The following is a 25,345-nucleotide window of genomic DNA, read 5'->3' as shown; positions in this document are numbered from 1 at the left end:
ATCTTCCCAGGGTGGAGATGAGGATTACATTGAACAATAATTATGGAACACTTTGCAAACATGAAACTACTATGGAAATCCTGGTTATTTTTATGATTTTCTTTCCTTGGTCCTTGGTGTCAGAGTAAAGTCAGCTGCTAAAACATGAGGACATCTGAGTCTAATTGGTATTTTGAAGAGAGCCGTTACTTGAACAGGGAACTGGATCAGGCAATACTTGCAGCCCCATCCTGGCTCTGATGCTTCATACTCTGTAACTCTGGGCAAGGAACAAGTCTGTCTCCCTCACCTCCTGTCTGAAATGGGGAGGGGGCTCCTCAGGGGCTTCAATGTGCCGTTCCCCCTCTAAGTATATGATTTTATCCAAAGGAGAGTCCTGTGTCCTTTACCCCCACACTCCCCCTGTATTCTGGCACAGAGATCCCAGAAGCAGATCTACAGTTATGGCAGAACTGAGGAAAAAAGGTCTTGGGCAACAGAAGAAATTCGGTATGAGAAGGACCAAGGAAGATGGGAGAGTGAGCTCGTGATCACTTACTCTAAAGCCCTCCCTTAGGAGGCCAGTACTTACTAAGACCTACTCAGGGTTGGAAATGGCAAAAAGCAGCCTGGCAGAGAACAGAAATGGCCCCTGTGGGGATGGAGCGCTCGGGGGCCCAGCTTAATTCCTGAGGAACAGGTGACAGAAAGAAACGGTCCCCCCAAAAGCATGAGAGGGATCCTTATAAGAGCAGACTGACAGTCCCTCAGGAGGCAGCAGTAGAGCTTTTCCCATGTTAGGCTTTCCTTCTCCAAGGTGCCCTTCCAGAACCTCAGAGAGCCCAGAGCCCGTTCTCCAGGGTTTCCCTTGCCTTTCCCTTCGTGGAGGTGCCTTATGCTTCTCCTTCCAGGGTTTCAACTTGGCCCTTCCAGGTTCCCCATGGATGAGGATGTTGCTCTTCAACTGCTGATCCTGGCTCCAGAAGGGCAGAGTCGGCCTGTGGATGAGGCAGTGCCCCTGGGCATCTCTGCTTCCACTGTGGGCACCCCAGACATCAGGGTGTGATGGTAGGTGAGGGCTGGAAAGAAGTCTCAGAGGAGGATTAGGCTGAGAGCCGGGGAGGAGTTCTGACCCCGAAATACCCCAGTGAACAAGGAGTAATCACTACTTGGAGGGGCAAGGAGATCTGGGGCCAGGCTTTCTATGAGACCACCAAAGAGGCCCCTGTGCTGCTCACAGAAGCCCCCTGGCCCAAAGGAAAGAAAGGATGACATGGATCATGTTTGAGACCTTCAGCCCCTTCCACGTTCACTGCCATCCCGCCTGTCTGCCTCCCTGCCTCTGGCCGTACCCCTGGGGTTGTGAACAACTCTGGGGATGATGGAGCCCACCCGGTGACAGGCTTGCAGGAGCCAAACTTCCTGGCTCTGACTGGCTGTGATCTGACAGACTCCGGCATTAAGAGGACTTATATGTATGTGTGTGTGTGTGTGTGTGTGTGTGTGTGTGTGTGTAAAACCTTAATTAATAAAAAAAATAATCATTCCAGGTACTGTGTAATGCAGTATGACAGAGGGTTTCTTGCCTCAAGGAAGCCCATCCTGCTTGATTAAAAGCAGCTAGTTAACATCAGTCCAGATGTGGGAGAGGAGGGTGGGGTGGAGGAGGTGCAGGTATTGTTATACATGGAAGTGATGTGATCCTTTCTTTAAAAAAAAAAAAAAAAAAACCCTTTGTATCTTCTGCCCTTCTTTGTGTAATTGTCCAATCCTGAATTGTCTCCTACCCTCAACATGGATGAAGAGGAAAACTTTAGAGACTTCCCTGGAATATGATGGGATGGGTGACAGTACTTGAGGGCCTGGAGGAGAGCTCCCTGTTCCCACATTTAAGACCAGTTCAAATAACTGTGCGCATTAAGGAGACTTCAAGAAAATGAATCTCAGACACCTGCTTTCTGCAGTGGTTTAGTCTGTTTAGATTGTCATTTCTCAGGGTTTTATGAACCACTTGGTGACCAATTGGGTCCTTCATTTTCCGTAGGAGGCTGGTTTAGGGGAAAATAACCCATGGAGCCTTAATGGGTTTTAAGGATCTTTTACCCTTAGTTCCGGTCCAAAAGACTAAATTTTTTTATAACCACGATCCAGTCCATTTCAATGGGGAGTTTTCCAAGCAAGTGACAGCCTTTGATCCCACCCTTCTGGGGGATCCTGAGTTCTTTCCCAACCCAAGCTTGAGGCAGAAAGTACTTATCCACCTCCTCCTCCCCCCTCCTGGGACCTTCCAGGAAAGTACCAGGAAAGACTTGAGGGGCTGATGGCTTTGAAAAAGAAAGAAACAAAACCCTCAGCTGGGAACTGATCCCACAGGCCTTGAGCCCCCCATGGGCCCCCCCACTGGGAAATCCTGGGCTCCTGTGACAGCCTGGGCTTCCGGGAAAAGGCCAGAAGGGGGCCCCTCCCCAGCCCTGGGCAGCCCCACTGGCCTCTGGGCTGACTGTTCCCAGGGGAGAAGCCGTCCCTGCCTGAAATCCCGGGTCCTCGGAAAGCCCCGGAAGAGGCTCAATTTAGCAGCCCGGAAGCTTGGGCAGGAAGCCCCCGGGGAGACAGAAGGGCAAAGGGGGGTGTGTGTGTGTGTGTGTGTGGTGTGTTTAATCTGTGGGGGTGGTTACGCCTTTTGGGGCTGTGGGGAAAGGTGAAGAATCAGCTGGCATTACTGATCAGGGACAAGCAAAGCCCAGGAGGCCCAGTTTAAGATGGCCCGGACCTATTGTTCCAAGGACCCTTTTTGGGACGCCCCCCGGGGCGTGGGAGGGCCCGGAGCCGGTTCCCAGCGGGCCGGGACCCGCCCAGGGGGGGACCGGGATGGGCCTGGAAAGAAGGGGAAGACTGGGTCCCCAGAAATCTCCACCCTCGGGCCCTCTTCCGACAGGAGGCGCCTGAGGCAGCCCTTGAAACAAAAGGGGGTTTTACCCCTTCCGGGGCAAGAAGGTTTCCAGGGGGGCCGAGCCCTGTCGGGGGAGCCGAGGGAGCCTCCCCTGCCCCCCAAGGACGCAGGAAACAGCTGCGGGGGGGATGAGCAGAGGCGGGTCTTCCCGGCCCTCACGGAAGGGGGGGATGGGGGGAAGGGCGCAGGTCCGGTGGCCAGGGGCCCCGCCCGGGAGAAGGGGGACCGCGCCCTCCTTTGTAATTATGCAAATGAGCTAACGCAGAACTTCCACGGCCACTTTTCCATCGGGAATTTCCCATCACATCCGAGTCTCTTTCCTGTACAGACCCACGTTCCATCCCCAGCTCATCCCCAAAGGCTCGGGAAGCTGCGGGAAAGAAGCGGGGGCGGAGCCAGGAATAGAAGGAACCGGGATAAAGTCTTCACTGCGTCAAAAAAGGCCTCCTAGTGACGTCACTCCCGCCTCGGCCCCTGGGCCGCTTAGCCGCAGGGCATGCCGGGAGGCCCCCGGGGCGCAGGCGCCGCTTCCCCGGTCCCAGGTTTGTTTCTGGTTTTCCTTCCGCGCTGGGGGGGGGGGGGGAGGGCGTCTCGCCGAGGCGGGGGCCGGGGCTTCTGCTTCCACTCTGAAGGCTCCTCCCCTTCGGCAGCAGGTCGGGCTGCTTTAGTGGCGGCCTGTGGAGCTCCAGAGCCCTTGTTCAGGCTCCGAGGGTGGGGGAGCGGGTGCAGAGTGCGGGAGCTGCGCAGGGGGCGTGTAATGGAGCTGCGCGCGCGTGGGGGGGGGCCTGCGTGTGGGGGGGTGCGGCTGCGCTGGGGCCTGAACCCTGAGAGATTTCCCCTGCATGGAATGAGGTGGGGGAGGGGCGTGCTTATGCCTCCCTGTGTCATGGGGGGGAGGGGCACTGCCGAGTGTTTCTTGAAGAACCCACTGACCCCTCCCCCACCGAGCTCCCCGTTTTGCGGGGTCTCCTCAGCAGTCGCCAGTGGCCCTTTGCACACTTGGGGTAGGGGGGAGGGTTCTGTGGCTTTGCGCCGTTTGCCTCAGTTTCCTCCAGTGCAGAAAGGGGTGAGAACAGGCCCTCCCCTCCCCTCCCCTCCGGGAGATCCCTTCTCTGTAGCCCTGGGGCGGGGCCTGGGACGGGGGGAGCGCTCTCTGCAAGCAGCTCTTAGTGTGAACTTTGTCCCGTCCTTTGCCTTTGCCTGGAAGGCTGGGGGTTCATGGGGTTCCCTGGCAGGAGGGGGAGGGGGACTGGGGCTCCCATCCTGCTCCTCGCCTTGACCCATTTCCCTCCCGGGGGTCCTGGGACCTCTGTCCTCATTTCCGGGACCTTGGGCAGCTGGGGGTCCCATGTTACAGATGGAGAAACTGAGGCAGGCAGGGACCGAGGGCTTGGCCAGGTCACACTGGCCTTCCAGGGATTCAGGGGAAGGCCTTGTGGTCTTGACCCCATGGGGCTGAGGCTCCCGCAGTGCAGGAGACCTTAGTGTCAGAGGTGGGGGTAGGGGGAGGGTCTCCCTGCCCCCACAGGCGAGATCTCTGCCTCCTCTGAGCTGAGACTTCTCCTCCTCCTCCTCTCTCTCTCTCATTGTGGGCAGGTCAGCATGAAGCCTAGAAAGGGAAGCCTCAGACCCCGGCCTCCCTCTCTGGGCTCCCTCTCCCTCCCCAGCCCGGCTGGCAGAGGACCCAAGCCCGGAACCAGAGACATGGCCCCCGGCAGCCGGAGCCCCTTGTCCCAGGTGAGTGGGGTCCCTGCCCAGAGCTGTGCAACCTCGGCCCAGGGGAGTCCAAGGGAGCCCAGGAAGCTTCCTCCTGTTGCAGGGAGGGGGCCCTGGCAGGGCTGGCAGCAGGGCAGGAATCGCCCTCCTGTCGCTGCCCATTTCCTTCCTGTTCAAGGTGCAGCCGGGTGCCCAAGTCAATAAATGTTTCGAAAATAGCTCCTCTGGGCCAAGCTCTGGGCTAACCACTGAGGATGTAAAGGAAGGAAAAAAAATCAGGTCCTGCCCTCAAGGAGCCTCCCAGGGGAGGAAACATCTCATGAGCTGTGTCCACACCTGCACTGGACAGTGTAGACAGGAGCCACTCTCAGAGGAAGGTTCAGCAGTTTGGGGACCAGGAAAAGCTTCTTACAGAAAGGGAGAATTTAGCTGATGTGAAGGAAGCCGGAGGTGAGGGAGGAGGCCATTGCAGACAGGAGAGAAGCCATTGAAAAGGCCCAGGGACAGGGGACAGAGGGTCCTGGTGAAGCATAAGCCTGGAGCCCAACGTCCCTGGGGCCGAGAGGAAACAGGGGTGAGAAGCTGGGGCGGGTGTTGTGGTGTCTGCCGTGTGCCAGGAGCCTCATAAAGATCATCTCATTGATTTTTTTTTATGTACCTAAGTTTTATTTTTAAAAAACAATAATAGCTTTTTATTTTTTGAAATACATGCAAACATAGTTTTCAACATTCACCTTTTTTTTTTTTTTTTTACTATTTTGCCTTCCTTTGATCTCATTGATCCTGTTGTGGGAATTGTCAGGGTCCTTGGTAGGGATAGTTAGGGAGCTCAGGGTCCAGCCAGAGAGTAAACTGTGGTTTATTTATCCACTGGAGGGTGTGACAGACTCCATGAATGGGGGGTTACATTTCCTCAGATGTCACCAACACAGTCTCTCCTGCTTACCTGGTCTGGGTCTCAGAGAGTTAGAAAGAAGTTAGGACCCAGGTTTAAAAAAAAAAAAAAAAAAAGGAACATTTGCTTGTTTGTTTTAAATTATTTTCAATTTAATGACATGACCAGTTGTAGGATTCAGATATGTAAGATTTGGAGTTGTACATTTTTCTCCATCCCCTTCTCTCCTTCATAAAATAGTAGGCAACCTGATATAGTTATATCCCTGCTATTATCTAAAACATATTTCCCTATTAATCTGAATTGTAAAAAATGAAACAGATAAAAAGAGGAGACAAAAGAATGAAGTAACCAAAAGATATATTCTTCAATCACCTTCAGAGTCCCTCAGTTCTTTATTTAGTGTATGGGAAGCCTTTTCCTTCTTGAGTCTTTTGTATTTGTCTTAGATCCTTGTGCTCCTGAAAAGAGCAGAGTCCTTCATCATGGATCATAGAACTCTGTTGTTAATTCTGTACACAATCTTTTCCTGGCTCTACTGATTTGAGTTTGCATCAGTTTGTTTTTTTTTTTTTTTTTTTTCTGAAATCTGTCTGTTCACCATTTCTTATTGCACAATACTATTTCATTATATTCATACACCACGGCTTGTTCAGCCATTCCCCAGTTGATGGGAATTCCCTCAGTTTCCACAATGTTGTCTCCAGGAAAAGAGGTGGTATAAATATTTTTGCACATGGAAGCCCTTTCCCTCTTTTTGTAATCTCTGTGGAATAATACAGACCTAGAGGTGCTATTGGTAGATCTAAAGATTTGCACAGTTTGGTTGCCCTTATGTTCATAGTTCTGAGTTGGTCTCCAGAAAGCTTAGATCACTTCTCATTTCCTCATCAGTGCACTAGTGTTCCAGTATTCCCACATGGCATTGAGCATATTTTTTCTTATTAGTTAATCTGGTAGATGTGAGTTGGTATTTCTGAGTTGTTTTTATTTGCATTTCCCTAATCAAAAGTGATTTAGAGCATTTCTTTCCTACATTATTTTTAATCTCATCATCTAAAAACTGTTCATTTGCTTTGACTATTTTTCAATTGAGAAATGGCTTTTATTATTACACTTTTGACTCAGCTCTCTCTGTCTTTGGGAAATGTGGCCTTCATCAGAGATACTTGCACTGAAGCTCATTTCCCATCTTTCTGCTTTCCTTGAAAACTACATCTTCACCAAATGAAAAAAATGTGAATTGAGAGTTCAAGTGTGAAGTCTTTTGCACAGATATTTATGTCAGAGCAAGAGAACAGGAAAAAAAATAACTGCTTGATTACTCAAGTAGTTTGGCAACATTTGCTAAGTCCTTTGTGCCTTCTTAGACAGTAACAGGACTGGAAGCGAGTGCTCTGAGTTTGGTGAAAGTGATTGGGGGACAAGAGACATTGAAGGGGACATCTAATACATTGATAAAAGAATAGCAGCGTAGCATCAAATGAAGTCAGTGATGCTTTTTCCAAAATTCACTTACTACTAGATGTCTAAACGTCTGGGTCGTAGAATTTGAGGGACATGATTGTACTTCTCAGAGTTAAAGAAGGAAAGAGACTGGCATTGGTTGGCAAAGAATACTAAGCAGGAGGCAGTCCCAGAATAAGGATTGGGCAGATTCTAAGGTCTCCTCAGTCAGGGTAGCCTGACCTCTGGATGGGCTCTAGGGGGCTGAGTGAAGCAGGAATCAGGGCAAGAATGTGGCATCAGAGGTCACAGCACTGGCTTTCTAGGAGACAGGTAGTGTCCCGATTAATTATCTCTCACAGAACATATTCCATTAACCAGCTCTTTATGAGAAGAGATAAAGCTTCATCACTTGTCTTGGAAGAGTCTCATGCCAGCTAGTTGAGGCCAGATTCCCTTTAAAATTCCTTTCCTGCTTCCATCTAGTTTAGATTTCATTTTAGAATCAGGAAATTGCTAGATTCTTTGTTCTCTCCTCAGTGATCACTGTTAATGGTTTCTTCCTCAGATTACATAGTATTTATGTTCTCACAAAATTTTCATAGATTTTTTTTTATATATATAATCATTTAAGACCCTTCTTGTGAGGAGGGATGTCACATCATCTCTCTTTCATCTCTACAGGTTCTATAGAATTCATTTATTATCCCTACATCCATTGGGAGAAGCATTTTATAGTAATACATTTTTCCAACTTTCATTATCCAACATGAATCTCATTTCAAATGAAAAATACTTTTCTCAATATTCCACTGGGCTCTTAGGTCTGACACTCCTAAAGATTATATGAATTTTAGGCAAATTCCATCTCTGCTTCAGCTTCCTCTTCTAGGTTGATGAGGGTTGAACTGGATGAATTCTGGAGGCTCTTTCAGCTCTAAATCAAGTGACTTTTGATCGTTTAGGAGTTGGTGACAATCAAGGATATTTTGGTGGACTTCACTGAGGAAGAATGGGGCCTCTTGAACCCTTCTCAGAAGGAGTTGTACCAGGAGGTCATGCTGGAGAGTGTCCAGAACCTGCTGTCCCTGGGTAAGGACCGTTTTCTCTCTTTTGTTGGTGTTCATCATCAGTTCAAAATGAGCAGAAACAGCACAGAAGTGATCCACACTGTGTTGTATTTCAGAAGTTGGACTGAGCACTCAGTCATCTGAGGGCACCAAGTCTGCATCCATTTTGGTCTTGGCTGCAATTTTATGAGTTATATAATTTACTCTGCCAGGCAAGTGACCTTCCTTGAGAACAAAACCCAAGTATGTGATTTCCTGGGAACAGAGCTGCACATTTTCCCCCCAAACCCGATATCCTTTCTCTGCCAAGAGTGTAAGGAGGGAACATTGATCTTTGTCTGGGGCAGCCAGCAGCAGATCATCAACATATTGTAACAGAACAGCTCCAAGGTTAGTGGCTCCAAAATCCTACAAATCGCTCTCCAGTGCATCTCCAAAGAGTGTGGGGGAATTCTTAAACCCCTGGGAGAGCCTGGTCCAGGTTAATTGCTGAGAGTTCCGAGTAGTGAAATCCTCCCAACTAAAGGCAAAAATAGGTTGGCTAATGGGTGCCACGGGGATTGAGAAGAACGCATCTTTAAGGTCCAGTACTGTAGACCAGGTCAGAGCAGGGCTCAGGGAGAACAAGAGAGTATAAGGATTAGGTATAGTTGGGTGTATGGTCTCAACCCCCTTATTCATCTCCCTAAGGTCCTGAACAGGACGGAAACCTCCCGATCCAGGTTTCCTGACTGGCAAGCGCGGAATATTCCATGCACTCTGGCAAGAGCAAAGTATTCCTGCTTGTAAGAAAGAGTCCATGAATGTGAGGCTTAATCCCCAACAAAAATTGCTGAGGGATAAAATATTGTTTTACCTGTACCGGAACAACAGTCGCCTTGAGTTGGACTATCACGTGGGGGTAGTGAGCAGCATGCCCAAATGGGAAGTCTTCAGCCCAGACCCCGGGAATCAGGGATTTAAAAGTAGGCAAAAGTATACTCAAGGCTGCTTGAAATTGAGGTGCTGGACCAAGGAGCCTGGATTCCTCCGAGAAGGGGGCAAGAAACAAGCAGTTGTGGGGCAAAGGAAACGTGAGGATCATCAAAGTCCTAGTTGCGTGCAGTTTGTGTAAAAGATCCCTCCCAAAGAGGATGTAAGGGCAGTCTGCCATCACGAGAAAAGAATGGTTTACCATCCCTTGGTCCAAGTCGACTGTACGTGAGGTCATATAAGGGACCTTCTTTATTTTTCAGGGAGCTCCCTGTATATAGATAGTGTCCCTTGATAGGGTCCCAAGGAGATTTGGAGAACAGATTTTGTAGTTCCTGTATCCACTAAGAAATGAATAGCGTGACCCCCCCACATTCAAAGTGACTCTTGGCTCCCGGGGGTTCTGTGAGGTGATGTGGGAGCCCGGGCATCCCTTGCCCGGTTTGCGCAGCAGCCAGAACTTGTTCCCTTCCCCTCCTTTCTGGCATTTGTTTGTCCAATGTCCATGTTTTCTGCAGTATGCACATTGATCAGATCCTAGCGACTGCTGTTCCCTTTCGGGGGCCCTGATCTATTTGGCATCCATTGCTCCCGCCCTTTCTCTACCAAACACCTCTTTCAGTCTCTTCTAGGGCTGCTATAACTGCTTTGGCCATTTTCTTATTTTGTTGGTGCTCGAGTTCCTCCTAGTTATTAAAAATCTTCTCTGCAATTTCATTTCACTCCGAGAGATTCTTTCCCTCAAAACCCTCTAGCTTTTGCAATTTCTTCCTAATATCTGCAGCTGATTGAGCAACACAACAATTGCCTTGCAGTTATTTGGATCCTCCGAGTCAATAGGTGTGTAAGTATGATAGGCTTCCAACAAACTTTACAAAAAAAACAGCCAGCACCTCATCTTTTCCCTGCTGTACCTCAGTAACCTTAGAAAAATCCGTAGGCTTCTTCGCAGCCCCCCTAAGCCTTCCAAAGAGCAACTGGCAGTACCCGTCCAGGGCTGTCAGTGCAGTGGCTGAAGCCAAGAAGGGAAATGACCAAGCCACATGGACATCAATTGGAGAAATTCTCCTTAGCATTCTGTTGGTTTCCCTCAGATATTATTGTCTTAAGGAATTTATTGACTACCCTGCCATGGAGAAGAGGTTCAGTTTTTTTTATGTGTAAAACTTGGTTTGGACTGTAATTTGGCCTATCACCGAGCATGTGCCTTTGGGGAATTTTTTAATTCCCGACCCTCTTTGGGAGTTAACAGGTCAGGGCATTATGTGAGCAAGTATAATAAAGACTTTAAGTTTGCACACAGCTGTTCTTTTTTTTTTTTTTTCCAAAGAAATAATGATCTTTAATGACATTTCCCTCTGTATAAGTGAGACCGGTGAATCGATTCAGACAAAATAAGGGTAGGAGAGAGAAATAGAAGAGGAGATAAAGATACAATCAACTCTCCATTAACCACAACTCCTCAGAAGGAGTATCTTCTTTCTCTTCTGTATTCCTCCCACTGTCTAGCAACAGGTACTCGATAAATACATTGATTTAAATGCTCCTCTCTGAGGCTTATCTGCAGCAAAGTTAAATTCCAGCCTTTTCTAGGCTAAGATGGGGACCGGTTTTCAGTCCTGACCATTTACTGTTTATGTGGCTTTCAACAATCACCTAACTTCTATGCATCAGTTTTCTCAATTTTAAAATGGAGATAATAATGCCTATGCTGCTTAGCTCACAGGCTTGTCATGATGGTAAAATGATATAATAGATGAAGTCTTTGAAAAAATAAAAAAGGTGCTATATGTATAAAGATAACTTTTGTGCTCAAGCAAGACAAAATTGGGAAATAATTCAATTGCAAAAACTATAACTTCCCAAACTAAATAAAAAAAATTATATGGGAATTATCCACAGTTATAGATAACCATTACCCCTCAAATTAATGCAAAAAATTGAGAGTTGACTGTACAGAAGAACCAAACACTGGATTCACTGTCCAACTCAATGGAGTTGGAGAGGCTATAAGGGGCTACACTTTGGCTGTAAAGTAGGATAATGTGCATGCAACACTGGGGGTAGGGAGGGTAGATGTTTACAGAATGTATATACAGACCCCCTGAAGTAGAGGGGCCTGCCCAGGAGGCACTCTGTATGTGGCAGAGGGGAGAATTGGGGACTGGACATTCACCTCCCCCCTGGCCAGAAAGTGGTGTTCTGGGCTAGGCTAGAACTGAACATACTCTTTGATGAAGGATGAGCAACCATATCTGCCCCTTGTCTTCCTAGCCCAATCTGGTAGAACCAGGATAAAAGAGGGCTGGGGGAACATGATTCTAGAGGCAGAATATCAAACATTTCTACCCACAGATAAACTTTGCATAAAACTTATTTGGACCTGGCACATGGTCAAAAGCACAAGGTTTTAAACACTGGAGAAGGGATAGAATTTTGTCCCTTTGAAGAAAAATCCCATTCCACTGGAATTGTCCCTAAGATTCCTCTCTCTTGTTAGGGGATCTTGTGCACATGACTGTTCTTGAGCACACTATCGGTTATTAAACTATGATTCAAGAAATTATAGCCAGAGATGTCTAAAGGCCTCAGAGGAGGCAGCTGGGTAGAATTAGTTGACAATGCAAAGGTCAGTGGCCAGAAATTCTCTGACACCCTGGGAATTAGGAGAGACTGGCAATGTAAAATATTGAGTAAGATTAGGGCATTTGCAAAATGAAGTGACTGTTCAGAGTTAAGTAATAAACGGTATTTTATATTTTGTTGGTGAAATTATGAATTGATCCACTCAATTTGGAGAACAATCTGGAGTTATGATGAAAGAGGTATAAAATTATATACCCTTTGACTCCAAAATACCACTAGAAGGTCTGTTTGCCAAGATAATTAGGGGAAAAAGCAAATTTATACTTTTTGAAAGATTGATAGCACCTCTCTTTTTGAGTGACAAAGAGCTAGAGACTTTAGGGATGCCATCAATTCATGAATGACTAAAGAAGAATGGAATAAGACTTAACATCAATGGGTAATAGCTTCAGCAGTCATTGACGATGGTGTATTAAGAACTTTATGAAACAGTTCAGCCCATCTCTTCCATTATCACATCCTTATCACTAATCAATGTAGCTCCATCAGTACTAGGCAGCTTTGATAGCTCTTTGGTCCATAAATAATCTTCAGGGCATTATAAAAGAGCTTCAAATTGTTATACTCAATATAAAAATGAACTTTATCTGCCTTTATGTACTGGGCCAAAAATCCAACATGTCTGTAACCTTTGCTTAAACTTTTCAGAGAGTTTAAACACTGCCTTCCTAGAGATGGATGATCTAAAGTTCTTGTAAATCTTGTAGAGTTCTCATTTTTCATTTAATGCCTTCTGAATTTCCCCATCATTTTCATCAAGTCAATTGGATGTTTACTTTTTTCCCAAATGAGTAGATGTGGTACTATCCAACAAATCTTTGAAATCAGTCTACTCCTTACTTACCTCCTCTACAATTTTCAATTGTGTGTTGCCTCAGTTTTCGCTCTAAATTAGCAAATACTATTCCAGCACAAAGAAGACTCAAATCTACTATCATTAAGTATTTGGTAGCCATCTTGGCCTTAGGCCCCTGCCTTTGCTGAATGTGTATTTTTCTTTGGGAGAGGATAACTCTCTGATTGGTCCAATACTTCGAGATGCACATCTCACATATTATCAATCTCTTTTTTTTTTTTTTTTAATTTTTTTTCCTGAGGCATTTGGGATTAAGTGAAGTGCCCAGAGTCACACAGCTGGGAAGTGCTAACTGTCAGAGGTCAGATCTAAACTCAGGTTTTTCTTATTTCTAGGCTGGTGCTCTGTATACTTAGCTGCCTCCAGTCTGTCTCTTCTTAAAAATGACTTGGGGTATTAAAAGCCATTGTTTGCACTGAGGACACCTATGAAGTTTTGTATATTTAGTTTAGTGACAAGCTGCAATGACTCTTATATAATATTGCTATTTGTGTTTATTTATGTCTGTGTGTCTTTTTGTGTATTTATGTTTGTCTTTTTCAGATGTAGAAACTGGGTTCTCAGTAAATGAGAGGGGTAAAAAGCTGGGAATCTTTGTCAAAGAACATGACCTGCAAAGATTCATGGATGATGGTCCCTGTGACTTCATTTTTAAGGAATTGCATGATTTTATTCTCAAAATAGATAGATATGCAAAGAGTGATTCTGAATTGTATGAAATTGGAAAGAGATTCCGATGGACTTCTATCCTAAATCATTGTAAGAAAATGACCTCAGGAAGTGATTATCTTCAAGGTAGTGAATACAAGAAATGCTTCACTGAAGAGGTAGAGGCATTGGTTCCAGGTAATCAGTGGGATATAGCTGGTAAGTGCAATTCAGACCTCAGTGGTCATCAGAAAAGTGATACCGAAGAAATGCTTTCCATAAGCAATAAAAGTGAGAAGGCTGTCAGTCAGAACTCTAATCTCCTTACTCATCAGCAAATGCATATTGGAAAAGAACCTGATGAACACAATGTATGTGAAGCAACCTCATCCTATCTCTCATCTCTTCCTTACCATCCTGGAATGAAAAGACCTGGATATGATCAGTGTGAGAAAGCTTTTGGTTGGAATCCAGCTCTTGCTAGCTCTCAGAAGGTTCATACTGGAGAGGTGTCTCATGAATGTGCTGAATGTGGGATAGTTTTCTATTACCAATCATTCCTGATTGAGCATCAGAGAATCCACACTAGAGAGAAGCCTTATTCATCTCTTCAGTGTGGAAATCCTTCCATATGCAATCAAGGTGGAGAAAATTGTACAGATATCTCTAGTCTAGCAAAACATAAGAAAACCCACATTGGAGAGAAGGCTTATGAATGTAATCAGTGTAGAAAGACTTTTAGATTGAGGTCACAACTTGCTGCACATCAGAGAATCCACACTGGAGAGAAACCTTTTAAATGTATTTACTGTGAAAAGACTTTTATATCCAGCTCCCACCTTGCTAGACATAAGAGACTCCACATTGGAGAGAAACCTTTTAAATGTAAGCAGTGTGGAAAGGCTTTCATAAGTAATTACAGGCTTGCAGAACATCACAGAATCCACACTGGAGAGAAGCCTTTTGCACGTAATCAATGTGGAAAGACTTTCACACACAATGACAATCTTGTTGCCCATCAGAGAATCCACACTGGAGAGAAACTTTTTAAATGTAATCAGTGTGGAAAGGCTTTCACACTCAATGACAATCTTGCTTTACATCAGAGAAAGCACACTGGAGAGAAACCTTTTAAATGTAATCGGTGTGGAAAAGTTTTCACACAGAGATCCAGTCTTGTTTTACATCAGAGAAAGCATGCAAGAAAGAACTCTTTTACATGTAATCAATGTGGAAAAACTTTCACATGCAGTGACAGTCTTGCTAAACATCAGAGAATCCACACTGGAGAGAAACCTTTTAAATGTAGCCAGTGCGGAAAGGCTTTCATGAGAAATGACAAACTTGCAGAACATAAGAGAGTGCACACTGGAGAAAAACCTTTTAAATGTAATAATTGTGGAAAGACTTTCAGACAGCATGTTCATCTTGCTTTACATCAGAGAAAGCACACTGGAGAGAAACCTTTTAAATGTAATCAGTGTGGAAAAGTTTTCACACAGAGATCCAGTCTTGTTTTACATCAGAGAAAGCATGCAAGAAAGAACTCTTTTACATGTAATCAATGTGGAAAAACTTTCACACGAAGTGACAGTCTTGCTAAACATCAGAGAATCCACACTGGAGAGAAACCTTTTAAATGTAGCCAGTGTGGAAAGGCTTTCATGAGAAATGACAAACTTACAGAACATCAGAGAGTGCACACTGGAGAAAAACCTTTTAAATGTAGTCAGTGTGGAAAGGCTTTCATTAGTGATTACAGGCTTGTAGAACATCAGAGAATCCACACTGGAGAAAAACCTTTTAAATGTAATAATTGTGGAAAGACTTTCAGACAGCGTGTTCATCTTGCTTTACATCAGAGAAGGCACACAGGAGAGAACCTTTTTAAATGTAATCAATGTGGAAAGGCTTTCACCTGCAACTCGAGTCTTGCTAGACATCAGAGAATCCATACTGAAGAGAAACCTTTTAAATGTAATCAGTGTGGAAAGGCTTTCAGACAGAGTTCAGATGTTGCTTTACATCAGAGAGTCCACACTGAAGAAAAACCTTTTAAGTGTAATCAGTGTGGAAAGACTTTCAAGTTCTCCTGCAGTCTGGTTACACATCAAAGAATCCACACTGGAGAAAAACCTTTTAAATGTAATCAATGTGGAAAGTCTTTCAGACAGAGTTCAAGACTTGCTTTACATCGGAGAGTCCACACTGAAGAGAAACCTTTTAAATGTATTCAGTGTGGAAAGGCTTTCAAATTCTACTCCAGTCTTTTTACACATCAAAGAATCCACACTGGAGAAAAGTCTTTTAAATGTAATCAATGTGGAAAGGCTTTCACATTCAAGGGAGGTCTTAGCCAACATCAGAAAATCCACACTGGAGAGAAACCTTTTCAATGTAATCAATGTGGAAAGGCTTTCAAATTCTCCTCCAATCTTTTTACTCATCAAAGAATCCATACTGGAGAAAAGCCTTTTAAATGTAATCATTGTGGAAAGGCTTTCACATTCAAGGGAGATCTTAACAAACATGAGAAAATCCACAGTGGAGAGAAACCTTTTAAATGTAATCAATGTGGAAAGGCTTTTACAAACAGGTCCCATCTTGTTACACATCAGAGAACCCACACTGGCAAGAAACCTTTTGAATGTAATCAATGTGGAAAGGCTTTCATAAAGAGAGCCGGTCTTGCTTTGCACCAGAGTATCCATACAGAAGAAAAGCCTTATAAATGTACTCAGTGTGGAAAAGCTTTCACCCGCAAGGGAGGTCTTAGTAGACATCAGAAAATCCATACTGGAGAGAAACCTTTTGAATGTAATCAATGTGGAAAGGCTTTCATAAGACATTACAAGCTTACAGAACATCAGAGAATCCACACTGGAGAAAAGTCTTTTAATTGTAATCATTGTGGAAAGGATTTCACATCCAAGGGAGGTCTTAGCAAACATCAGAAAATCCACACTGGAGAGACACCTTTTGAATGTAAATAATGTGGAAAGACTTTCATAAAGAGAGCCAGTCTTGCTTTGCACCAAGATTTCCACATAGGAGAAAACTCTTATAAATGTAATTGATGTGGAAATGCTTTCACATGCAAGAGAGCTCTTAGTAGACATCAGAAAATACACCCTCGAGATAAACATTTTAAACGTAGTCAATATGAAAAGGCTTTTACAAACAAGTCCTTGATTGCTACACATCAGAGAATCCACACTGGAATGAAATCTTTTGGATGTAATCAATATGGAAAGGCTCTTACACTCAGAGCCTGTCTTGCTAGGCACCAGAGAACTCACAATGGAAAGAAACCTTTTGAAAGTATTCAGTGTGGAAAGGCTTTTGCCAGAAGTGAAACCTTATCGAACATCAAAGAACCCACACTGGAGAGAAACGTTTTGAATGTAGTCAGTGAGGAAAGGATTTTCTGCAAAGGTCCTTTCTAGCTGCATGTGGTGCTCTCTTCTTTAAAATATAATGTTTCTCTCTGGGAGCAGGTTTCTTGGGGAGGTTTTCTGGAGGCAGCCTTAGTTTCAGTTCCAAGTAATAATCACTCAAAATACAGCCAACTGATAAAATCCAATCGTTTATTTTCTCCTTCCGAGTCTTGTCTCCTTGCCTGGGGCTGGGCAGGTTTCTGGAGAGTCTTTCAGACCAGCCTTGGTCTCAGTGGGGGAAATGCAGGAGACCAGCCACCAAGGTGGTGTGAGATGAAGTGAATGAATCTGGTTCCGCCTCCACAGGTGGGCTTCTTCTGAACTGAACTCACTTCGCTAACTCAGCTCCTTTTTATGCTCTTTTAGAGGTGTGAATGCAAAGGTTGACTCCTCTGAGAGAGTGGGATTGTGGGTTTCTGACTTGTGAATCTCATACTGAATACTGACTTGTGAATCTCCCAAAAGTGTGAACTCCAATGAGTACTTAAATACATTAGTGAGCTAGAGAATTTGCTAAGTACCATGCTAAATTAGACAACTGACTTATTACTTTGTAAGGATTCTAACAGCTGCACATCAGAGAATCCACCCTGGAGAGAAATCTTATAAATGAAATTAATGTGCAAAGCCATTCAGCTACAAATCTAAGATTGGTAAACATCAGGGAATCCTCACTAAGGAGAAGCAGCATGATAATAATAAATGTGAAATGATTCCACAAAGAGTTCCCATCTAGCTGTATATGAGACAATCCACACTGGAGAGAAAACTTATAAATTTATTCAATGAGGAAAAGCTTTCAGACAAATAGGCCTGCTCAACATCACAGTAGCCACACTGGAGAGAAGTGTTTTCAATGTACTCGATGTGAAATGATTTCATTCTGAGCTGGAATCTTTCTAAATATTAGACAATGCATACTGGAGCCAAACCTCATGAGTGTGCTGAATATAGCACAGTTTTGAGTTATCATTCTTGAAGAGAGAACCCCCAAACTCTGAAAAATCCTTAAAAGAGAAAACCTTCTTCAGCTCTGCCTCAGTGAAGGGATTCCACCGCAAGCACCACAGTTTTGTCTTTGTTATCTGGGTGGGGTTGGCTCTGTCCCGAAACCCATTGAATTCAATTGAAATTCTAACGCTAGTTGAAACCCAGCAAGGAGCCAACCTGGGACTTCATCCACAAGCCCTCTTCATCTTCTAGCCAAACCCTCCTATTATAAAAGAGCCAAACTAAAACCCTCTCTTTGCAGAAGGTCCAAATATGCCAGCATCATGCCTGGCACTCCAAGGACTCTCTGCCCACTGGAATAATGTTTCCAGTGCCCTCTCTTTATCTTCACCTATTTCCTTAACTAGACTTTAACCTTACTTCCAATCTCCATAATAAACCTCTTTTATCAATCTATGTTTTTCAGGTCTGTAAATTCCTTTACAAAGGACTCTTGTGCTGGCAGAAGGGAATCCCAGAACTCCCTACCCTTGCACCACCACTAGACCTCATTTAGACCTTATTTAATACCCTGACCACCAGAAACTCTAATTTCATTTGGGTACCCCAAATCTAAATCTCATTATTTAGAGCCTATTTAAGAGAAGAGGATCCCCACTTGAGGGAGACCTTATGCACATGACCAACGTGGTAATACCTTCCTGCACCAATCTCTTATTTCCCACCTCAGAGTTCATATAAGAGAAAAATCTGATCATTGTCATGGATAAGGAAAGACACTCAAATGGGAATTTTTCTCTATTGGCAAGATCACATTGAACAGCATATTCCTGGGCATTCAGTGTAGGAAGGTTTTCAACCAGAGATCATCCCTATTTTCTCTCTGAGGATTCATTGAAAAGTCTTAGAAATAGGTTTATGTGGCTGTGCTTTTCCTTGGAGGAGGAGAATGAGCAGACAGTCTTACTGCTAGTGGAAGGAAGATGGATAAAAAGTATGAACAAAGATGGAAAAGTCTAGCAGAAACTGACCAATATCTTACACCAGAGGACCTCAAACTACGTCCTGCAGGTCAGATGCGGCAGCTGAGGATGTTTATCCCCCTCACCTAGGGCTATGAAGTTTGTTTAAAGGCCCTCAAAACAAAGTTTTTGGTTTTACTATAGTCCGGCCCTCCAACAGTCTGAGGGACAGTGAACTGGACCCCTATTTAAAAAGTTTGAGGACCCCTGTTACACCATGGATTTATGACAAGGTCAAAATTGATACATGATCAAAATGTAAAATTAGACATCATGAGAAATTGTACATAGAACACATTTCCTTTGCCATTTATGGATAGGTAAAGAATCTATGAATAAACAAGTGATATGGTGAGATATCAAATGGATAATTTCAGTCTAAGTTTTAAAATTTTTTATAAAAAAAATAAATTCAAGGGGCATCTAAGTGATGCTGAAGTCAGGAGGACTTGAGTCTTAGACTTAATATTTCCTACCTGTGTGACTCTGACCAAGTCGTTTAACCCTAATTGCCTCAGCAAAAAACAACAACAACAACAACAAAAAAAAAACATTCAAGTTTAAAAGGAAGAAAGTAGAGAGTTGAGAAACCATTTTGTAGAGTTTTTCAGATAAAGATGTCATCTTGAATATATATAGAACTTTGTTAAATATATAACAATACAAGTCATACCTCAGTTGATAAATGATTAAAGGATAGAAATAGGGTGTTTTCCAATGGAAAAAATCCAACTAATTTATAGTCATCTGACAACAATGCTTAAATCCTTGGAACATTATAGAGAATTGCAAATTAAAACAACCTTAAGAGATCGTTTTTGGAATACTAACTCACTATTGCTAGAATTGTAAACTGATCCAGTCATTTTAGAGAACAACCTGAAATTGTGCTAAGTTGTAGAACTGTGGTACCACTTGATCCATCCCTGAGAATTTTAGATCCTGTTCTCAAGATGAAGAAGAAAAAGGAAAAGAACTTTTATGTTGTCAAAATATTTATAGTAGTTCTTTTTTTGTAAGAAAGGACTGTAAATCGCAGGGATACCCATCAGTTGGGAAATGGCTAAAGAGGGACTGAGGACAACCAATGGTAAATGGCTAGTGGCTTCTGTAGTGGTTGATGATGGTCTATAAACACTGCAAAAGTGTTGGGTGCCTGAACGTCATCTTTCAAGTCATCAAGGAAAACTGTCCTGCTATTCTCGAACCAGAAGGTAAAATAGAAATTGAAAAAAGTTCACTGATCACCTGAAAGAGATCAAAAAGTGAAAACTCCTAGGAATGTTATTGACAAATTCTGGAATTCTCAGGGCAAAGAGAAAATACTGCAAGTATTTAGAAAGAAGCAATTCAAGTAGAGTGGGGTCATGGTCAGAATAACACACGATTTAGCGCTTCTACATTAAATGATTGAAGGGCTTGGAATATGGTATTTAGGAGAGCAATGGAGCTAGGATCACAACCAAGAATCACCTTTCCAGCACATATATAATCCTTATAATATAATATAACATATATTATATAATCCTTAATAGGAAAAGGTATATATTCAGTGAAATAGAGGATTTTCAAACATTCCTGATGAAAAGACCAGAGCTGAGTGGAAAAGTTGATTTTCAAATATAGGACTTAAGTGAAACCTAAGGAGGTAATCAGAAAAGTGACAACAGAAGGTATTTAATAAGATTTATCTTTTTGAATTCCTACATGGGAGGATGAGTCTTGTAAGTTATTAGAACTTTCTCATTATGGCAGTTTGAAGAAATAGAGATGCACCAGATGCAGGTTGAATATGAAGGAATGCTATTTAATAAAAAGATCAAATGAAGGGAGGAGAAAAGAATGTACTGGGGAAAGGGAGAAGTAGAACAGTGTAAATTATCTGCCATTGAAAAAGGGGGAAGAAAGTTTTTCATTAGAGGGAAAGAGGGGTACATGAGTGAGTGAGTGAGTGAAACTTGCTGTTATCAGAATTGGCTGGCAAAGAAAAACACACACACACACACACACACTCAATATGAATAGGAATCTATCCTGCAGGAAAATAAGAGGGAAAGGTGATAAAAGAGAGGGCATATTGGAAGGAGGAATAGTCAGTAACAATACTTTTGAGGACTTGCAGCTTGAAAGGAAATAGAGAATAGAATAAAGAAGAAAAGATACAGTGAGCAATAGTAATTGTAAAAAAAAAAATTTTAAGCAAATTGATTAAGGCCTTATTTCTCTCCTTTTTTAAAATTAAGGCTTTTAATTTTCAAAACATATACATAGATAATTTTCAACATTCACCCTTGCAGAACCTTGTATTCCAATTTTTTTTCCCCCTCTTCTCCAGCCCTACCTCTAGATGGCAAGGAATTCACCATATGTTAAACATGTGCAATTCTTCTATATGTATTTCCACAATTATGTTGCACAAGGAAAATTAGATCAAAAAGGGAAAAATGAAAAAGCAAACAACAACAAAAAGAGTGAAAATACTATATTGTGATCCACACTTAGTCCCCATTCTCTCCCTGGGTACAGATAGCTCTCTTTATCACAAGACTATTGGAACCAGCTTGAATCACCTCACTGTTAAAAAAGAGCCACTTCCACCAAACTAGATTGCAACATAATCTGGTTGTTGTCATGTACAATGATCTTTTGCTTCTATTTACTTTGCTTAGCATCAGTTCATGTAAATCTCTCCAGGCTTCTCTGAAATCAGCCTACTCATTATTTCTATTTTTTTTTAATAGCCTTTTATTTACAGGATATATGCATGGGTAACTTTACAGCATTAACAATTGCCAAACCTCTTGTTCCAATTTTTCACCTCTTACCCCCCCACCCCCTCCCCTAGATGGCAGGATGACCAGTAGATGTTAAATATATTAAAATATAAATTAGATACACAATACTACTCATTATTTCTAAAAGAACAATAATATTCTATAACATTCATAAGCCATAACTAATTCAGCCATTTTCCAACCGATGGGCATCCATTCAGTTTCCACTTTCTTGCCATGACCCAAAGGGCTGCCAAAGACATTTTTGCACATATGGGTCTCTTTCCCTTCTTTATGATCTCTTTGGGATACAGGCCTAGTAGAGATACAGTTTGATATCTCTTTGGACAACTTCCAAATGGCTCTCTAGAATGGTTGAATCACTTCACTACTCCACCAATGTAATAGTTTCCCCATTTCCCATTTCTCCTTCAACATTCATCATTATCATTTCCTGTCATCTTAGCCAATTTAGAGGTGTATTGTGGTATCTCAGAGTTGTCTTAATTTGCATTTCTCTGGTCAATAGGGATTTAAAACATGTTTTCATATAACTAGAAATCATTTCAATTACTTCATCTGAAAATTGTCTGTTCATATCCTTTGACCATTTATTAGTTGAAGAATGGCTTGAATTCCTATAAATTTGAGTCAATTCTCTACATATATTTGAATTGAGGTAAGGCCTTATTTCTCAAACATAGAGGGAATAGATTCAAATTTATAAAAAACAAGAGCCATTCCCTAATTGTTAAGTGATCAAAAGATATGGCATACCCCAAGGCCATAAATTCATGCATATTCTTTAACCTAAGGTTGCCATTACTAAACATGAATACCCAAAAGAGATTTTTAAAAAATGAAAGGATGCTGAGTGACCAGAAGTAGGACCAAGATCATTATATATTCCAACAACAATACTATATGATGATCAATCCTGATGGATGTGGCCATCTTCAACAATGAGATGACCCAAATCAGTTCCAATAGAGCAGTAATGAACTGAACCAGCTACACCAGCGAAAGAACTCTGGGAGATGACTATGAACCACTACATAGAATTTCCAATCCCTCTATTTTTGTCCGCCTGCATTTTTGATTCCCTTCACAGGCTAATTGTACACTATTTCAAAGTCCGACTCTTTTTCTACAGCAAAATAACTGGACATGTATACATATATTGTATTTAACTTATACTTTAACATATTTAACACGTATTTAACATGGTCAACCTGCCATCTGGGGGAAGGGGTGGGGAAAAGGAGGGAAAAAGTTGGAACAAAAGGATTTGCAACTGTCAATGCTGAAAAGTTACCTATGCATATATTTGTAAATAAAAAGCTATTAAAAAATAAAGATACTGGGCAAAAAATGAAAGGACCTATATGTACAAAAATATTTGTAGTACCTATATTCTCAATGCAAAAAAATGCAAATAGAAAGAATGCCCATCAATTGGTGAGTGGCTGAGAAATTAGGATGTATGATTGTCATTGAATGTGTTCTCAGAAAAAAACCTGGAAAATCCTCCATGAACTCAAGCAAAGTTAAATATTTTATATTCAAAGTAATAGCAATGTTCTGGGTTGATCAGTTTTAAATGACTTTGCTTTTCTCAGCAGTACAATGATCCATGACTACTCTGAATGTCTTATGATGAAAAATCTTATCCTTATCAAGAGAAGAAACTGATTATGTCTGAATCACTCCCCCCCCCCTCTTTTTTTATGGTCAAAGTGGGTATATGTTTTTTTTTTTTAAACAATAGGTTTTTACATAGCTTTCAGCATTCACCTCTACAAAACCCCATGCTCCAGAGCTTTCTCCATCCCTCCAAACATGCCCCCTCCTGCAGATAGCAAGCAGTCCAACACAGGTGAAATGTGCAATTTTTCCAAACATATCTCCACATCCATCATGCTGCACAAGAAAAATCAGACCAAAAAGGAGAAAAAGAAGGTTGCTTTCTCTTTTTTTAACTTTATTTTTCCTCAAGTTTTTTTTTTTTTTTTAATCAGGGTGGACAATTTATGTTTTTCTTCACAACACAATTTTTATGGAAATATTTTGCATAACTTCGCATGTGCTTTCTTAATGAAGGCTGAGGAAGGTGTTAAGGAAGAGAATCTGGAACAGAAAAGTTTTGAAAGAATGAAAAAAAAGTTTTGAATGAACAGGGACTACATCAGGCAATATTTGTGGCCCCATCCTTTCTTGTGGGGTTCATAGCTCTGTAACTCTGGGCAAAGAACAAAACTATTTCCCTCACCTTCTCTCTGAAATGGGGAGGGGGGCCTCAGGGGCTTCAATGTGCCCTTCCCCCTCTAAGTATGTGCTCCCATCCACAGCAGAACCCTGTGTCCTTTACCTCCACACTCTCCCTATATTCTGGAACTAAGATCCCAGGACCAGATCTACAATTATGGCAGACCTGAGGAAGAAAGGTCTTGGGCAACTGAAGAAATTGGGTATGTGAAGGACCAAGGAAGATGGGAGAGTGAGCTCGTGGTCACTTACTCTGAAGCCCTCCCTTAGGAGGCCAGTATTTACTAAGAACTACTCAGGGCTGGAAACAGCAAAAAGCAGCCTGGCAGAGAACAGAAATGGCCCCTGTGGGGATGGAGCGCTTGGGGGCCCAGCTTAACTCCTGAGGAACAGGTGACTGAGAAAGAAACGGTCCCACCAAAGGCATGAGAGGGATCCTTATGAGAGAGGACTGACAGTCCCTCAGGAGGCAGCAGCAGAGGTTTCCTGTAGCCTTTCCCACATGCCAGGCTTTCCTTCTCCAAAGTGCCCCTCCAGGTCCTCAGAGAGCCCAGAGCCCATACTTCAGGTTTTCCCTTGCCTCTCCCTCCCTGGAGGTGCCTTCCACTTCTACCTGCAGGGTTTCAACTTGGCCCTTCCAGGCTCCCCATGGGTGAGGATGTTGCTCTCCAACTGCTGACCCTGACTTCAGAATGGGCAGAGTCAGCATGTGCAAGAGGCAGTGCCCCCGGTCACGTCTGCTTCCGTTGTTGGCACCCTGGACATCAGGGTGCGATAGTGGGTGAGGGCTGGGAAGAAGTTTCAGTGGGGGATTAGGCTGAGAGCCGGGGAGGAATTCTGACCCCAAAATACTCCAGTGAACACCAACTGAAGGGGCTTGGAGAGCCGGGGCCATGCTTTCTATATTGTATTCCATGACACCACCAAAGAGCCCGCTGTGCTGCTCACAGAAGCCCCCTGGCCCTAAAGGAAAGAAAGGGTGACAGATTATGTTTGAGACCTGTGGTGTTCTTTTTTCTAAAATATGATCATTCTCTGGGAGCAGGTTTCTTGGGGAGGTTCCGGAGGCAGTCTTAGTTTCAGTTCATATCAATAATCAGGTCAAATGCAGCCAGCTGATAAAAGTTCAGATCCTCTTCTAAAATAGCCTGGTTAGTTTTCTCAGAGGCCTATCTTTGTCTCTTCTAGCTTTAGCTTCAGCTTCAGCCTCCAGCTCCCTCTGAATCTCCAGTTCTGAACCTTCTCAACCGAATTGGGGCTCTGTCAATCTCTGGAACTGACTCCACTGACTCCTCACAGAGGCTTCAAGAGCCTTCTTATATATGATCTCTTAAAGGTGTGAACCCAAAGGTTGACTCCTCCTCTGAGAATGGGATTGTGGGAGGTGTAACCCTCCTTTTTTTGAAAAATGAGAAACAGAAAAAGCCAATTTAGTAACTGCTTGTGTTCTACAGTGGAGACTTTTACAACTCAGGGAACTCGTGAATCTCCTGGACTTGTGAACTCCAATGGGTGAGCCAATATGTGAACTCTCAAAGGTGTAAACTTAAGCATTGTTTCTATCAATTCCAGTGAGTTAACACTTTGTAAGGATCCTAACAGAGACCTTCAGCCCCCTCCCTCATTCCCTGCCATCCTGCCTGTCTGCCTCCCTGCCTCTGGCTGTACCCCTGGGGTTGTGAACAACTCTGGGGATGATGGGACCCACCCAGTGCCCG

At 43.2% G+C, this 25,345-nt stretch overlaps 2 protein-coding genes across 5 annotated transcripts in view; both read left to right on the top strand.

Moving 5' to 3' along the window:
- Positions 1-25,345, top strand: part of LOC100914984 (zinc finger protein 454-like) — a 388,067-nt gene that overhangs the window by 227,234 nt on the left and 135,488 nt on the right. The window lies entirely within an intron of this gene.
- LOC111720176 (zinc finger protein 493-like) lies at positions 3,110-24,865 on the top strand. 3 transcript variants are annotated; one of them, XM_031963949.1, is made up of 4 exons: positions 3,110-3,471; positions 4,526-4,666; positions 7,952-8,078; positions 13,074-16,838. In XM_031963949.1, exons 2-4 carry the CDS (start codon positions 4,532-4,534, stop codon positions 16,169-16,171), a joined length of 3,360 nt encoding a protein of 1,119 aa, XP_031819809.1. In that variant the 5' UTR covers positions 3,110-3,471; positions 4,526-4,531; the 3' UTR covers positions 16,172-16,838. The 3 variants fall into 3 exon arrangements, with proteins under 3 accessions (XP_031819809.1, XP_031819811.1, XP_031819810.1); XM_031963951.1 differs by lacking the exon at positions 13,074-16,838 and adding an exon at positions 24,816-24,865 and having other exon boundaries at positions 3,350-3,471; XM_031963950.1 differs by lacking the exon at positions 3,110-3,471 and adding an exon at positions 3,711-3,781.

The sequence above is a fragment of the Sarcophilus harrisii genome, chromosome 3 (genome assembly GCF_902635505.1).
Source record: "Sarcophilus harrisii chromosome 3, mSarHar1.11, whole genome shotgun sequence".
Lineage (NCBI taxonomy): Eukaryota > Metazoa > Chordata > Mammalia > Dasyuromorphia > Dasyuridae > Sarcophilus > Sarcophilus harrisii.
The sequence above is the reverse complement of the archived record's forward strand: the minus strand, read 5'-3'. Positions and strand labels throughout refer to the sequence as shown.

Coding starts and splice junctions, on each gene's coding strand:
- LOC111720176 (XM_031963949.1), top strand. CDS start 4,532: ATGAAGCCTAGAAAGGGAAGCCTCAGACCCCGGCCTCCCTCTCTGGGC. Junction 4,667..7,951: donor GCCGGAGCCCCTTGTCCCAG/GTGAGTGGGGTC, acceptor TTGATCGTTTAG/GAGTTGGTGACAATCAAGGA. Junction 8,079..13,073: donor CCAGAACCTGCTGTCCCTGG/GTAAGGACCGTT, acceptor TGTCTTTTTCAG/ATGTAGAAACTGGGTTCTCA.